General features: G+C 49.4%; 1 protein-coding gene across 1 annotated transcript; it reads left to right on the top strand.

The window, feature by feature from the left end:
• Positions 1-737: 737 nt before the first annotated feature.
• Positions 738-12,453, top strand: RGS8 (regulator of G-protein signaling 8; the record flags this gene model as incomplete). The annotated part of the gene is made up of 4 exons (XM_010161256.1): positions 738-901; positions 2,815-2,916; positions 3,840-3,904; positions 12,287-12,453. Coding segments are annotated over exons 1-4 (360 nt in total), but the record flags the coding sequence as incomplete, so codon positions are not given.
• Positions 12,454-13,581: the final 1,128 nt, after the last annotated feature.

Raw genomic sequence — 13,581 nt, 5'->3', positions numbered from 1 at the left:
ACAGTCTCTGCTCTCATCAGTTCCTTTGTCTCCTCCTCAGTTGTTCCCTCTGGACATGGAGGTTATCTTGGCCCTATCCTGGGAAATAACAAACCTTTACCCTTTGCTCACTGTCCCACCAGTCTCCAGGCTGGTGGACCTCACCTTCACTCTCTGGTGTGAGATTTGTTCAACCAGCTGCCTGCGTACCAAAGCTCATGGGGACCTTCCCTCCCTCCTTCCCTCCCCTTTCCAGACTGTGCATCTCCTTGGCAGTTCCCCGCAGGCTCCCACCACCCCAAAGACAAGGTGCTTTCTTTGAGTTATTTTGGTGTGAGTGCTTGAGCCTGTGATGGTGAAAGGACCAGTATCTGCAGACGTGTGAAGTCCTCCTGTTATTTTATTTGCAGTGCCAGCTTTTCCATGATGCCTGGCCAGTAACATCAGCCATGACCTGGAGGGACAGGGACAAGAGGTAGTTTGGTCTTCTTAGCGAGGTCAGCCCGGAGCTCTGCCTGTTGAGGAGAGACCTTCAGAGGTGTTGAATGATGAGTGCAATAATGCCAACTCCTGCTGCTCCGTGGTGAGCTGTGACGCCAAACTCAAATCACTTTAGATCCGAAGCTGGACTTAACCTGCGGTCCTGGTCTTCGAAGGAAATGCTCTCTCTCCTCTGTGATCATCCCTCAACTCTGAACGTCTTCCATTGAAAACTCAACCTTCCACGCTAGGAGGCAAGGATCAAATGGGTTGAGAACGAGGATTCTGTGATATATTTTTAAGTGCCAGGACATGAAACAGTAAATCCCTCCTTTCCGCACTCCTGCCTCCTGCCAACAGCCCCGACTGCTGTCCAAGCCAGCCAGTTAAAGGGTTAACTATAACTGGATGCCTGAATGGCTGCCTTACTGATCCCACGGAGGTAACTGAAAAGACATGATGCATCTCTCACCCCTGCCCATCCTGTCGCTGTCTACCCCATCCAGCGAGCCTTTCGGCTTGCTGCAGTGTTCCCTCTTCCCTCCTGCCCTTCCCTTGCCTCTCCGCCTCCTACGGACCCGTTTTCTTTCCCTCTTTTTCTCCTGTGTCCTGTCTTGAAGTCCGCAGCTAGAGATGGGTGTTCGGTGAGAGACAAGCTCCTCGCTCGTGGTGCGGCATCTCTGTCCCCCGTACGCTCTGATCCCCTGCTGCGGTCCCTTGATCTCGGGCATCAGAGGGAAATCTGAGCAGCACTGCGGTAATGCATGTCACACCTCTGGCTGAGAAATTCGTGGGCTTGCTAGAACAAGCGGTGCACGGAAGACAAAGGTAGGGGGCAGGAGGTGTCAGGAAAGGTACCAGAAAGACCCTGTAGCAGTCCCGGTGTCTGTCTGAGCACGGCAGGTGCAGCTAGGAACACGACACTTTGCAAAGGGTGGGTTTTTGCACTGATGTTTGAGGTTTGTCTAGCGTGGCATCCCAAGACCACCGGCCGTGGGTCCATATTTTGAGGCTGTGCAACAATTCCTGCGACCGAAGATCTCCAGGTTTTTGTGCCCGTTAAATGCTGCGAGCTGCCTGTGCTGCACCAGGGAGACACTCGTTGCATTTAATTAACATTTAATTTGCTTTAAGATTACATTAAAATGTGCAGTAATAGAAACTCTCCGAAGGGCGGGAGGAGAAAGGGGGAAACAGGCGTGTTACAGATTGGCTCAGTCGCTGGTGCTGAAAGTGTTCTGCAAGAATTACATATGGAAGGGAAAAACACGCTGCTTCCCTCTGCAGCCATAGAAAGTATTTGGCATCTCTTTGGCAGTAGGGCTTGGAGAAGGGCTTTCTCCAGCATGGAAGTGGGTCCAGCAGCTGAGAAGTGGCGACTGGGTTGCTAAATCCTCCTCCCACAGTCCTGAGGAGAGAATGGCCTCCTTCGACGTCTGCAGAATCTGGTAGAAGAGATGCCCTTGGGCTGGGGAGGCAAATCACGGGCTCTGCCCTTCTAGAGACCATGTAAAACCATTACCTGGCTCCTGTACGTGTTTGAGAGGGCGCGATGCCAGTCCCATATAATGCCTGTGTGTGTTGTGTTTCCCTTTGTGTTCCTCCCCGTCCCGGGGTTATGTAATGAAGGATGCTGTGGATGCGCCGGCTATCCTGGGAAAAGGACTGGCGAGGATGCGAGGGGACGGCGGAGGAGCGAAGGCTCTGGGGCTGGTTTGAAATTTAGGGGAAAAGAGCAATAAAGCCATTTTTCTGCCTCAATAAGCCTGTCAGGAAAGAAGCAGTTTTAGCCTGCTTATGTAACCCCGAGTCTAAAGGAGCTGCTTGGGATGCCGGCCGGGGTCTCACGGATCCGCAGCACAGGCTCACCTTGCAGGTGTCTTGCTCCCTCTCTTCTTCCTCCAGCCCCCTCCTGCCCTCAGGCCCTGGTATTTGTGCTGGTTTTGGCCGCTGCTGGGTTGCGGTGACCGATTTCTGGTATTGCTGCCCCTTGCTCTCCTCCCACACCTGACCAAAGCGGGTCCTTCCAAGAAACCGTCCCAAAGCGCAGCCTTTAAAAGCCTTTTTGCCAGCCAGAGGAGCTGAATGACGGCTGTGGGTGAGCCTTCAGCTGCCCTGGTGCTGTGTCCATCCTTAGCGTCTGCTCGGCACCTTCCTGGAGGTGTTTCAGGGTCCCTCCCATGGGTGAGGGAACTGAGGACACAGGTCTGATGAGGCACAAAGCCACTGAGTTTTTTTTCATTTTGGTTGGTTTTGGTTTGGTTTTTTTTTTTTTGCCACTCTGGCTAAACTTATAATCGTCATCTTCTTTGGTTTTCCCCTGCTCACACCCCTGCTCCCCCACATCGACCACAGGAACAGAGGGATGAGGACTCGCCTGGGCTGCCTGTCTCACAAATCAGACTCATATAATGATTTCACAGCTATTCTTCCGGACAAGCCCAACCGGGCTTTGAAGTGAGTATAGCTGCAGCATCCCACCCTGACCCCACTGCTATCCTTCTCCTCCCTGCCCACCGCCCCCTCTAGTATTATTTTCCTTTTACTCTACTTTGTTTAAGCTTCGAGCAGTTCTTTTAGCTACAAGGAAGGAGCAAAACAGAGCTGACACAGCAGGAACAGCCTCAGAAAATACCTGCACCGTTGACACGAGTTCTCCTGTGAGATGGGACGTGGCACGGTCCCCGCTGCTCTATGTGGGACATATCTGCACCTATTTGAAAACATAATTTACCCCTCTGACATCACAAATCAAAGTCTGAGCAGTTGACTCAGTATAAGAGGCGATCAGCAATTTCAGGTCACAGTCCTTGTTAGCGCAACTCCTTCTTATTAAACACAACCAGAAAGTCTGACATCAGTTTGCAGAACGCTTCAGGTAGATGCTTCAGAGTCCTGATTTGAGATGAGTGGGATGGGATTCATCCGATCACAGGCCAGTGCTCACACCGAGGCTGAGTCTAACCTTCCCCTTAAAGTCAGGAGCGAGAAATACGCACTTCTGCAGGGGTGGGTGTCAATCCACTTAACTTTTGGCATCTACAATGTAAATGTCTACATCTGAACTTGTTCCCTGGGCCTCTGCTTAGGGTCAGCATGTTAAAATTTGTCCCTTTTCGGATGTGATTCATCCGACCTATTTCACCTGCCTACCTGGGGCTGTGAGGTGAAGAGAGCCAAGTCCCTGCAAGGGCCCTGGTATCTCCTCACTGACTCGAAAGGGAGCCCAGGGTGACTTTCTCACCTGGAGAACTCCACATTGTAGGCCTCCAAGGTTAGGTGAGAAGGATCCAGCCTTCCTCGGTGTCCTCGTCCAACAGCCGCGAGAGGGGATCACCAGCCATGGGCTGTCTGTAACTTGCCTCTCCCTTTCTTTACAGAAGACTCTCAACGGAAGAAGCCACAAGATGGGCAGACTCTTTTGACGTCCTGTTGTCCCATAAATGTGAGTAGAAATCAAATTCTACTTTTTTTTTTCTCTCTGCTTGTACCCTTAATACTGGTTGTACTAGGGCAAACAGAGGATGCGTTGCGTTGCGTAGCACAGGAGCGGTCCCTTGGGTGTTTGCTACCCGTTAGGCAGCGGTCTCAGTTTGTTTATAGGCAGGATTCACTCCCTCCCCCTTTAACCAGAGGATGCGTTTCTGTGGTTCTCTCCCTGGCTTTGCTCTTGACTGGGTGATGACACTGATAAAGCCATCATCCCAAGGTCTCCAGCCGTCCCCAGCTCCTGGGGATGCACCGGAGGCAGGACTCCAAGGCTGTAGCTGTGCGTAGCATCCTTTGGCAAGTTCCCCTGGGTCCAGTCTTTCCACACAAGCAAATGGCAGGTTCCCAGCTGGCTTAAAGCCCTCTGGGATCCGGGACACCGGCTTGTCTCCCTCTGCCTCCAGCTGCTCCTCGGAACCACCGTGCAGCTATGCCGCGTGGAAGCGCAGCCTTTCCTGGGAGTGCTACGACACAACAGTGTGTATGTGGTTCAGTAACCCTCAACAGTTTGCTCAGTAGCGGAGAAAACACACGTGGTAGCCCTTAGCAGGACCTAATTTACAGTTACCAATGCAAACCTGAAAATTTCACCCCCGGAAACCTTGTGCAAACATATAATCAGTGCACCTCGCTCCGTTCAGTAGATCAATCCCGTCAGTTTTGTTCGGCAAATATTATTCTGCTTCACCGACGTTTTCATGCTGAGAAATCATAAAGAGGACAGCGAAGTTTGCAGTGTAGGTTCGTTAATGTGTTTGTACTGGAGAATTGAACAGGAGCGAGTCGAGGTTGGGGAGAAGTCAGTTGGGGTGGACTGTTCTATTGCAACAAGAAGACGTCTGGTTTTCTTGCAGATTAATTTCTTTTCCGCACTTATATTTTAAAATGTACGTGCAGAATGATACTATTATTTTAAATAAAGTGCAATTTTGCTGGATTTCTGCTGAGATGACAACAGTTTTGGCAGGGAATTAAGTGACGACTTACACAGGCGGGCTGTCCAAGGCAGAAAAAGCAATATATAATTTTAGCAGCAGTATCTTGTTGAGATCATTGCTCTTGCAGCCAGTAGGGGAAAAAAAATAATGGTGGAACTGGGTATGGCTAGGAGGGAACATTTCTTTTGTCAAAATTCAAAACCAGAAGGGAAAAAAGCACCAAAGAGACTATGGGGTGTCTGGGGGATGGGGAGAGAGAGGGACAGGATACTCACATCGGTGTTACAATTCGGTACTCGAGTCCCTGTTCCTCCTTCACCAGTGCAAAAGTCAAATTTTTCCTCATTAGATACAGACTGCAGCAAAAGTGCTTTGGCTCCAAAAGCCAGTGAATTTACGGATCTATGTACTGACATTATACAGACTGTTCCCTCTTCAGTTGACTGCTGCGAATGCTAAATCAAACCCCAGTTCAATTATTTCATCCAACAGCCTCCACAGGAGCGTCTGTTTTTATTAATAAATTAGTCTTATAGAGTGATAAATGAATTATCAGAATTTTTCCTGTCTCTGGAACAGCAAGTAATTCTGATAACTCTCTGGCACCTAATAAAAAATACTCAGTTCCTAATAGCAACAGAAGGTGATCTTTAGAATTTAAATTAATAGTGGGTTTTTTTAATCAGCAGTCACGGTGACATTGACTGGTGATCAGTGACAAAACAAAAAAAAAAGTGTTGTTTAATAAACTACTTTCTAAAGCAATATATTACAACTGTTCTGCACCTGAAGTTTCTGGAATTGCTAGCCCGGCAGCCAAAGGCTGTAACGATGCAAATACAAAAAAACCCCATTGAAATTAAAGTGTTATTTTGGTTTAAAGGCGAGAAGGGTGTGTATCCATAAAGGGAACTGCCTTATAAATTCATTGTGGTTTCGCTTATGAATACTCGTATCCAAAATGCAGAAGAATTAGCCAAAGATCTGCTATGAAAACAGGAGAGTTGCATTTTTTGCCGTTAGAAACGTGTGCTGATGCTAAGAGAGCCTTGTGCCTTACCCGACCAGAATTTCAGCGTAAGAAAAGGAGTGCCTGGCTTGCCTGCCTCGGTCTGTAGTAAAGCTGCCAGCTAATACTCCGTTTCCAGCGCCAAGAGGACAAAACCGTCTCAGTCCAATTTCTCTGTGACTGCCCAGGTGAACAGTATTGGCCAGGCAAAATCTGAATTCATGCTTGGGAGCATGGACTAAGCACCGGGGAATTCCCCCTGGGGCTCACAGCATCAGCAGGTAGACCGCTTCTGCTCGACACCTCTGTCGTGGATTCCTTCCTCCCTAGGTGGATGGTTCATCTGTTCTGGAAGGGAGATTGCAATGCTGATTTCAGGGGGTCGAGTGATGCTTTCTGCTGTGGTCGGATCTTACAGTGGTTTTGGATCCCTTCCAGACTGTTCTTTGATGGGGGGGGAAACCCCCAGAGTGCTCAATTAGGACTCAGGAGCTGGATGTAGCAGCTGAAAATGGGGCAGTCTTTTATGGGTAATACTGCAAAGGGTTGGACAGATGCAAGAAAGAGCTCCAAGGAGCAAAAAAGTAAATCAGAGCTCCCTAAAAGGCTCCCTAAAAGGCTCCCTGAAGCGCCAAGGTGAGCAGGCTGCCCTAGGACACGGAGGAGGCTCGCAGGGCTGCGGTGCTCTTCATGGGAAAGGCAAACAACTTGTACTCTTCCCCTTCCTATTTTGATGATTCGCCAAATGGAAGTGACCTGAACAGATATTATGCATTATACACTCTCTGGAGAGTGTCATTATGCCCATTTTTGTAAGCTATCCCTTGAAGTGTGATGGCCCTGTGGAGCTCCCTATTCCCTCTCCTCCCATTGTTTTAATGAATGATGTCTGTAGGTAATGTTTGATCCTGACATGCTACTTCTGGCAGCATCCTGAGTGGAGTGTTGAAAATCTCTCAGGTTTTGAAGCAGTTCCATGTCTCCGGAGGTTCCCAGGCTGGGAAATGTCCCTCTGTGTGGAGTGGTCTGGTTTGGATTAATTCCCCGGTCATTTAAAGAATAATTTATGTTGACATTAGCAAGAGACTGTGAGTAGGAAAGGCAGAAAGGTGCTCTCTGTCACACCCTCATCTTCGTTTGCACTGGCTTTGGGACTTCAGCGTCCCCCAGCCTAGCCCTCTTGGAGTGACCACTGCGGAATGGCAGGATGCAGCTCAGCTCCGTTTCATTGACAGCCCCAGATGAATAGGTCAACACAATTATATCTTCCTTTTTTTTTTTGGTTTTTTTTTTTTTTTTTTTTTTGCTGTTGGGTGAAGTAAATCCACTTGAAACCATAAGGTCAGCCAGTTGATTCCCCTTCTACAGCAGGAGCCGTGTCTGAGCTCACTGCAAGGGATGCAATCACGGCGGTGTTCCCTTGGGTCAGGGCTTCTGAGCACGGCGAGCAGCAGGAGAGAGGAGTTGGATCCTACTTTGCAGCATGGAATTGAGAGAATAAGAGGCAGATCCTATGTAGCATGCTTCCTTGGATGCTCAGGGAACGAAAGCAGTGGTTTTAACATGCTAGATTTTGGCATCTTTTCCCATTTTGCACCAGGGTGGATTAGCAATGGCTCCCCAGGAGGCGGAGCTCAGTGTGGTCCTCAGAGTGTGCGTGCATGTGGGTGAGTAACAGAGGAGCAATCCCCCCTCCGTACCGTGCCCAGGAGGTATGGGCTGGTCAGCCAGATGGAGATTTCTTTTGACAGGCTGCTGGAGGGAAATGCAAGCAATGGCATGTCTCGTTCCATATCCCTCGCGGGGCTGGACACATGGCTTGTCACTTGTCCAGGATCCAGCAGGACAGTCTGTCCTCAACCCTTAGTCACTTTTCAACAAAGCATCCGACAGAGAACCTCTGCGCTGAATTTCCATTTATATCTCAAGGGTAAATTTACCCCACCGCTACCACCATGTTTTGTGATCTCTTCGCTCTTCTGCACAAACTTTATTGTCCTCCGCCTCCTTCTGTTGTCTACACATTGCTCCTCTTCCTACACAGCACAGGAATATCCCAACCTACTCCTGGCTCTTTCTAAGCCAGAACAGCATTAGCATTGTGCTGGTGACAGGCAGCTAACATTCACCAAGGCAGCAGCGAGAGCATGTGCACAGGCTATACAGAGCATCCTTGTCTTGCCTCTCCATGCCTGGACCCAACGTGCTCCATAGAGCTAATCCATCCGTCTACCGGCCGTGAGGACTCCACCTCCGTTTCCTACGTGAAGTGCTGATTGCCCCAATGGCATGAAATGCAGGCATTAAATAAATGATTGCTGATGGCTTTCTGGCTCTGACAGTGCCTAATGCTTGGTTATTAAGCTGTCTGCCTGAATGATTTAAGCCACTAATCTTGGCTCTTCCTCGTGCTGCTGAAGCTTGCCTTAGTTAAGACCTGTGTTTTGTGCTAGCCAGCTCAGTCCCTTCCTCCACGGCTCTTCCTGCTGGAAAGGATCCACCCTCCACAGCCTGCAGAATGTTTGAATGGGATGTGAGTCCCTGTCTTCACATTGTCATGACCTGCCTGGCAGTGCCTGGCTATAAACCACAAATCCTCCATTGTGGAATTCAGAGGTGACCTGCAGGGTTACAGCCGTACGGTGCACTACAGGATCAAGATGGGTCTTGGTGGGATGGGGTGATGGGATCTTGATGGGATGGAGTGATGGGACAATGGACGAATTCTTGCACAACCCTTCCTGACAATCCTCTTGTGCATTCCCTTGGTCTGTTTGAAAAGAGAGCAGGGCATTTTGAAGCTCACAGTTACACTGTAAAAGTAAAAAACAAACATCTGCTCGTCTTTTGGACTCCTGACGTTCACTAGAAGAGCTCCGTTTCTTTGCCTTCACCCTATCTGCTCCATCGGTACTGACTTACTCCTTTGGCTTCAAGCAAGGCTCACTGCTCTTGAGTCAGATTCCTGAATAGCTGTCTGGAAGGGCCGTGCACCTATGCCAGTACATCTCTGTCTCCTGAATGCCCACGCCTTTAGGCTACAGGTTTCATGGATACCTTGTGCTGCTGCATCTGAAGACTTCTGCTTTACTGTAAAGTATCCCTTTGCAATCACACTTCTCAGGTGCTCCAAGTGTCTTCCAGGGTATTTCAGGAGGCTGACTCAGTAGGTGATGCTGTCCTGCTTGTATCACGCTGCAATCCAGTGCTGGTTACCCCAACAAAAAAGCTGTCCAGTTGGGTGGGATGAGCTTTGAAATGCTGATCTTTCATGAGCAATGCTTCCTTGATAGCCATCATGTGCAGGAGGAGATTAAGGTCAACATCCAGGTCAAATTCCAGCTCAGGTGGTGGCAGTCTCCATACCCTCCTGCCCTTTCCATCAGATTTGTCATTGCTCCATCATAAACTTGTGGGCAGCGATTTACTACTGTGCAGTCATCCGGGCTCCCATCTCTAACCTCCAGCTGCCAAGGCACAGCTGTAAATGCTGGCAGGCAGTCAAAGGCCTCAGATGAAATCTGGGGAGAGCCACGCAGCCTCGAGTCAAGGATGACCTCTCCCACATCTAAGGCCTCCCCTGCAAGGTCCTCCCAGGTCCAGTCTCCTCATTTCCAGCTCCTCAAAGGCTGTGAGAAGGGCAGGATGGGAACATATGAAGAAGTGGAGAACAGTAGGACACTCTTATTTATCTGTCCACTGTCTGAACTTCTTTCAAGATCAAAAGGAGATGATGGGTGCGAGAGCAGGAGGCAGAGCATCTGGAAACCTCCTGGTCCCAGGAGGGACCTGCTGCGGCTGCTGTCAGGGACAGGGCTGAAGCAAACGCCTTTCTCACCTCATCAGGCACGACGTCCCCTTCTTTTTGCAGATTATCATATATTGTGCAGATACAATATTTGCCATGCAAAGCTGCTATTCCTGCAAGTGATCCTCTGTCAGTGCAGAGGCTCTGGGGCTGTTGTAGAGGGAAGGAGCCGGGGGGAAGACCAGGACAGAGAAAGGGGAGCAAGACCTCTGCAGGGACACACAGCAGACTGTACAGTGATAGAAGCGTGCTTGGGTGCTCGAATATTTAACATCAAACATCCTAGGAGCTGATGATATATACAGTGACATACATCTCAGGGAACTGCTGCTTTCTCCCCTTTGTACTTTTTAGTTTTCTTTCTGAAACCTGTCAGCCTGCGGTTAAGTCCTCTCCTTTTCCTCCTGCAAACACTCCCTGCTCTATTCTGAAGTCCTCCACTTGCTCCCACACAGACCCTGTGAATTTTATAGGCATGAAGTGAGACACAGTTTTCCTGTCTTCTAGTTTTCAGGGAGCAGCCCTAAACCATCTCTCTCATTCACCGTATTTATCTACCCACGGAGAGGCTCAGAGGAGCCATGGGCAGCATGATCCAGCTCCTGGAGATGCCTTTGGCACTCTCTGCTCTGCAAGCTTCTCTGGGGGCCAACGTCACGTTATTGCCCCTGTCTTGACCCCACAATTTACACTGTTAATTGCTCTGTGGTGCTCATGGACAAAAGCCCTGGGTTTGTCCATAGCAGGAGTCTGAAACCCAGATCTCCTCCCACAAATGCATTAATTAGGAAGTGGCAGGGTGAGCTGGCGTGATACAGCTATTTCCTGGAGCTGACAGGAGAGTAGCTGAGATGGGACGTACCCGTTGTAGTTCCCGATGGCTGTGCCCTTTGCAATGCCGAGTGCCGATGGAGCGGTTAGCAGTGCAGAGCCTATTAATGAAGGAGCTTTGAGAAACGCAGAGGAGAGAGGTTTAGCCTGTAGTTTGGTCCTGTCTGGCCTAATAACTTTTCTGCCTTTCCCTTGGAGAATCTGGACAGTCAGAAGTCAGACATCTCCGCTGACTTACGCTCAGCCAGAAATAGGATTGTTAGTTGCTGCTCAGGACCTGGGGCCATTTCTTAGGGCTGAGGCTCAGGACCTACAACTGACAAATATCTCCGTATCCTAAGTTATTACTGGACACAAGAGAAGCAGGAATAACATTAGGACACACCAGGGAGAAAAAGGGCCATGTCACACTGACACTTTTTCTCACGTACCTGGTGCAGGCAAGAAAATAAGCCGTAGGGGGGTTTGTGATAAATCCAGTGACATGGCCAGCCCCTGTCCCCCTGTCCCTGCTGTGGGCATGTGCAAATGACCCACAGCAAGCCTTGGGCATCACCCCTTGGGCTCCTTCCCAGTTCCCACACCTCCTGCCATGGGAGAAGGGAGGGAAGGCAGCACTGCCGAGGTCTCCCACAGAGAAAGGAGGGAGAAGGAGTCCTCACCTTGCAGCGTTGCGGGCGTTCAAGTCCTACAAACCCTCATCGGTCTTTGTCCCTCCCTGCCACGCGCACATGCGCTCACTCCTCTCATCCGTTGGGGGAATCCGACCTTGCCAAATGCATTCCTGATTCCCTCAATATTTTTAGACACTTGCTTGGAAGCAGCCATCGCTGACTCAGGAAGTTTCCAGTCATGAATTCCAGATAATCAGACCCAATAGCAAAAGACCAGGTAAAGTTAGAAACTTGTTACTGGAAGAAAAAAAAAAGAATTAGGAGCCAAATTTATCCCTAAGCTAACGGAAGGATAAAGGGCATGTGTGAAACCTTCAGCTTCTTCAACTCTGCTGGTGCCATTCAGGGAAAGGAAATAAAAACACAATAGCTGTGTCCGTAAATATGCCGAGGCAGGGGCTTAAGAGGACACAGATTGCCTAATAAATCTTTCCATATTTCTAATCTGCCCCGGCTGACTCAGATTACATTACTGAAATGTCACGATTGCTAAGCATTAACAAGTGATAAGAACACTTTTACCACCGACACCAGACAAGTAGCAATTATGCCGCGTCCTTTTCCTCTCCCCTTTATTGTAGCTGTAACAGACTCCGAGATCCTTCCTCTGTTTAAATAAGAACTAAAAATATGTCATTGGGCAATGAAGCCAAGTGACAGAAAACATAGGGGACAAGTCCATGGACGCTATGTTTTATTAAAGGTTTTTCTTAGTGACAGAGAAGACCTCACAAAGTGCTGCACTAACATGCAGAAGATGCTGTGGCAAAGAGACCGTATCCTTGACGCTTGGTGTTTCCAAGAGGAACTTTTCGAAGGTTAGGTGCTCCAGTCCTGCCACGTTAGCTGGCGAAATGCTTTTTCAGAGCAGCAGCAAATGACGTTTGGCTTCGTGGCACCTCGCAAGAAGCCAGCCGATGCGTTTGTGTGAATTATGGACGTGTCCTGGGGTCACAGAACCTGGGAGAAAAATCATAGGGTCTTCCGTAGGCAGGGGTGGCTGGAGGGATGTCTGTTACAGAAACTGCTCCCTGCCCTCTTTCTCCTCCCGTTGTAACTCCCCGTGTGTCCCCCACAGATGGGCTGGCTGCTTTCCGCGCTTTCCTGAAGACTGAGTTCAGCGAGGAAAACCTGGAGTTCTGGCTCGCCTGCGAGGACTTCAAGAAGACCCGCTCGGCAGCCAAGCTGGCCTCCAAGGCTCAGCGGATCTTCGAGGAGTTCATCGACGTGCAGGCTCCTCGAGAGGTGGGTACGGCAGCACCCGGGGCAGGCGGAGCATCCCTGCGGTGTGGGGAGCGGGTGCGTCTCCCCCAGCTGGGACCTGTGGGGTGCTGGGAGGTCAGGAGCCCTCCCTTCCCTCCTCGAGGTGACGGTGAGGAGTGGATAAGGAGGAGGGGAATGCCATTCTGCCTGCTAGAGCTGCCTCTGCTCGTGGTGACCCATCCCCTGGTGAGGGCAACTACTCTGTCGCTACTAAATGAGTCACAGTCAGTGAGTTCACTGCCAACTACATTTCCTAACCCCTACGAGCTTCCTAGGAGTAGTGCACCTTGCTCTACTCGTTTACTATCAATCAGCAGGCGACTGAGCTCGTTTCTCGCAGGACATTGTGTATGGAAGCATCCCACGAATGACTAACCTCTTGACTCTCCAGGGAGGAATGTCTGAGTCAGTAACTCAGAGCTGAACAAAAAGTGCAGTCGCACCCCGAAGCGTGGAATTAAGTCCTCTTCCAAGGGCTGACGGGCGGATGCGACTGTCGGGGACCTGCATCGTGATGTTGGGTTGTGTTCAGCATCTGGGGGACACGCTTCCATCCCCATCGCCCTCTGTGAGCATCTTCCTGCTGTTATTCAGGAAGCTGGGTGAGATTCTCAGGACTGCAGGGCTGAATCCGGATTAGAAATGTGCGAGTAGGGTGGATGGGGTCTTTCCTAAACTTTGGTCCTGTCGCCATAATTTTGGCATGACAAAAAGTGAAACGACCCTGAAACGAGGCAGGGACCTAATCTATATTGCTGTCATCTGAGTTAAGGCAGACAGCTTTACTTTCTAGACTCCTTTAAGTTTGGATACTGTATTAATAACAACAAATAATGTCTTTTCAACCAGGTTTTAAACAAACACTGACTGCTTTGCTAGCAAAAGAAAACAGGAAAAACTCACGCTGTTGGCTTTGCAAACAAATGGCAGTCATAACACGAGGGTGGTTTATTTTTTCAAGTCCCTCCTTCCAGATATTGTAAAACGAATCTGTTGTGGGAAAAAATCAACAATTTATTTTATAAAAGGGATTAAAAATATTTAATAAGAATGTACTAATTGTTTATACTCAGCTAAAAGTTAATTTACCCTTATGTTATCATAGAATCA

The sequence above is a fragment of the Eurypyga helias genome, unplaced genomic scaffold (genome assembly GCF_000690775.1).
Source record: "Eurypyga helias isolate BGI_N326 unplaced genomic scaffold, ASM69077v1 scaffold26351, whole genome shotgun sequence".
NCBI lineage: Eukaryota > Metazoa > Chordata > Aves > Eurypygiformes > Eurypygidae > Eurypyga > Eurypyga helias.
Note: the sequence above shows the minus strand (reverse complement) of the source record. Positions and strands in the feature narration are given on the sequence as shown.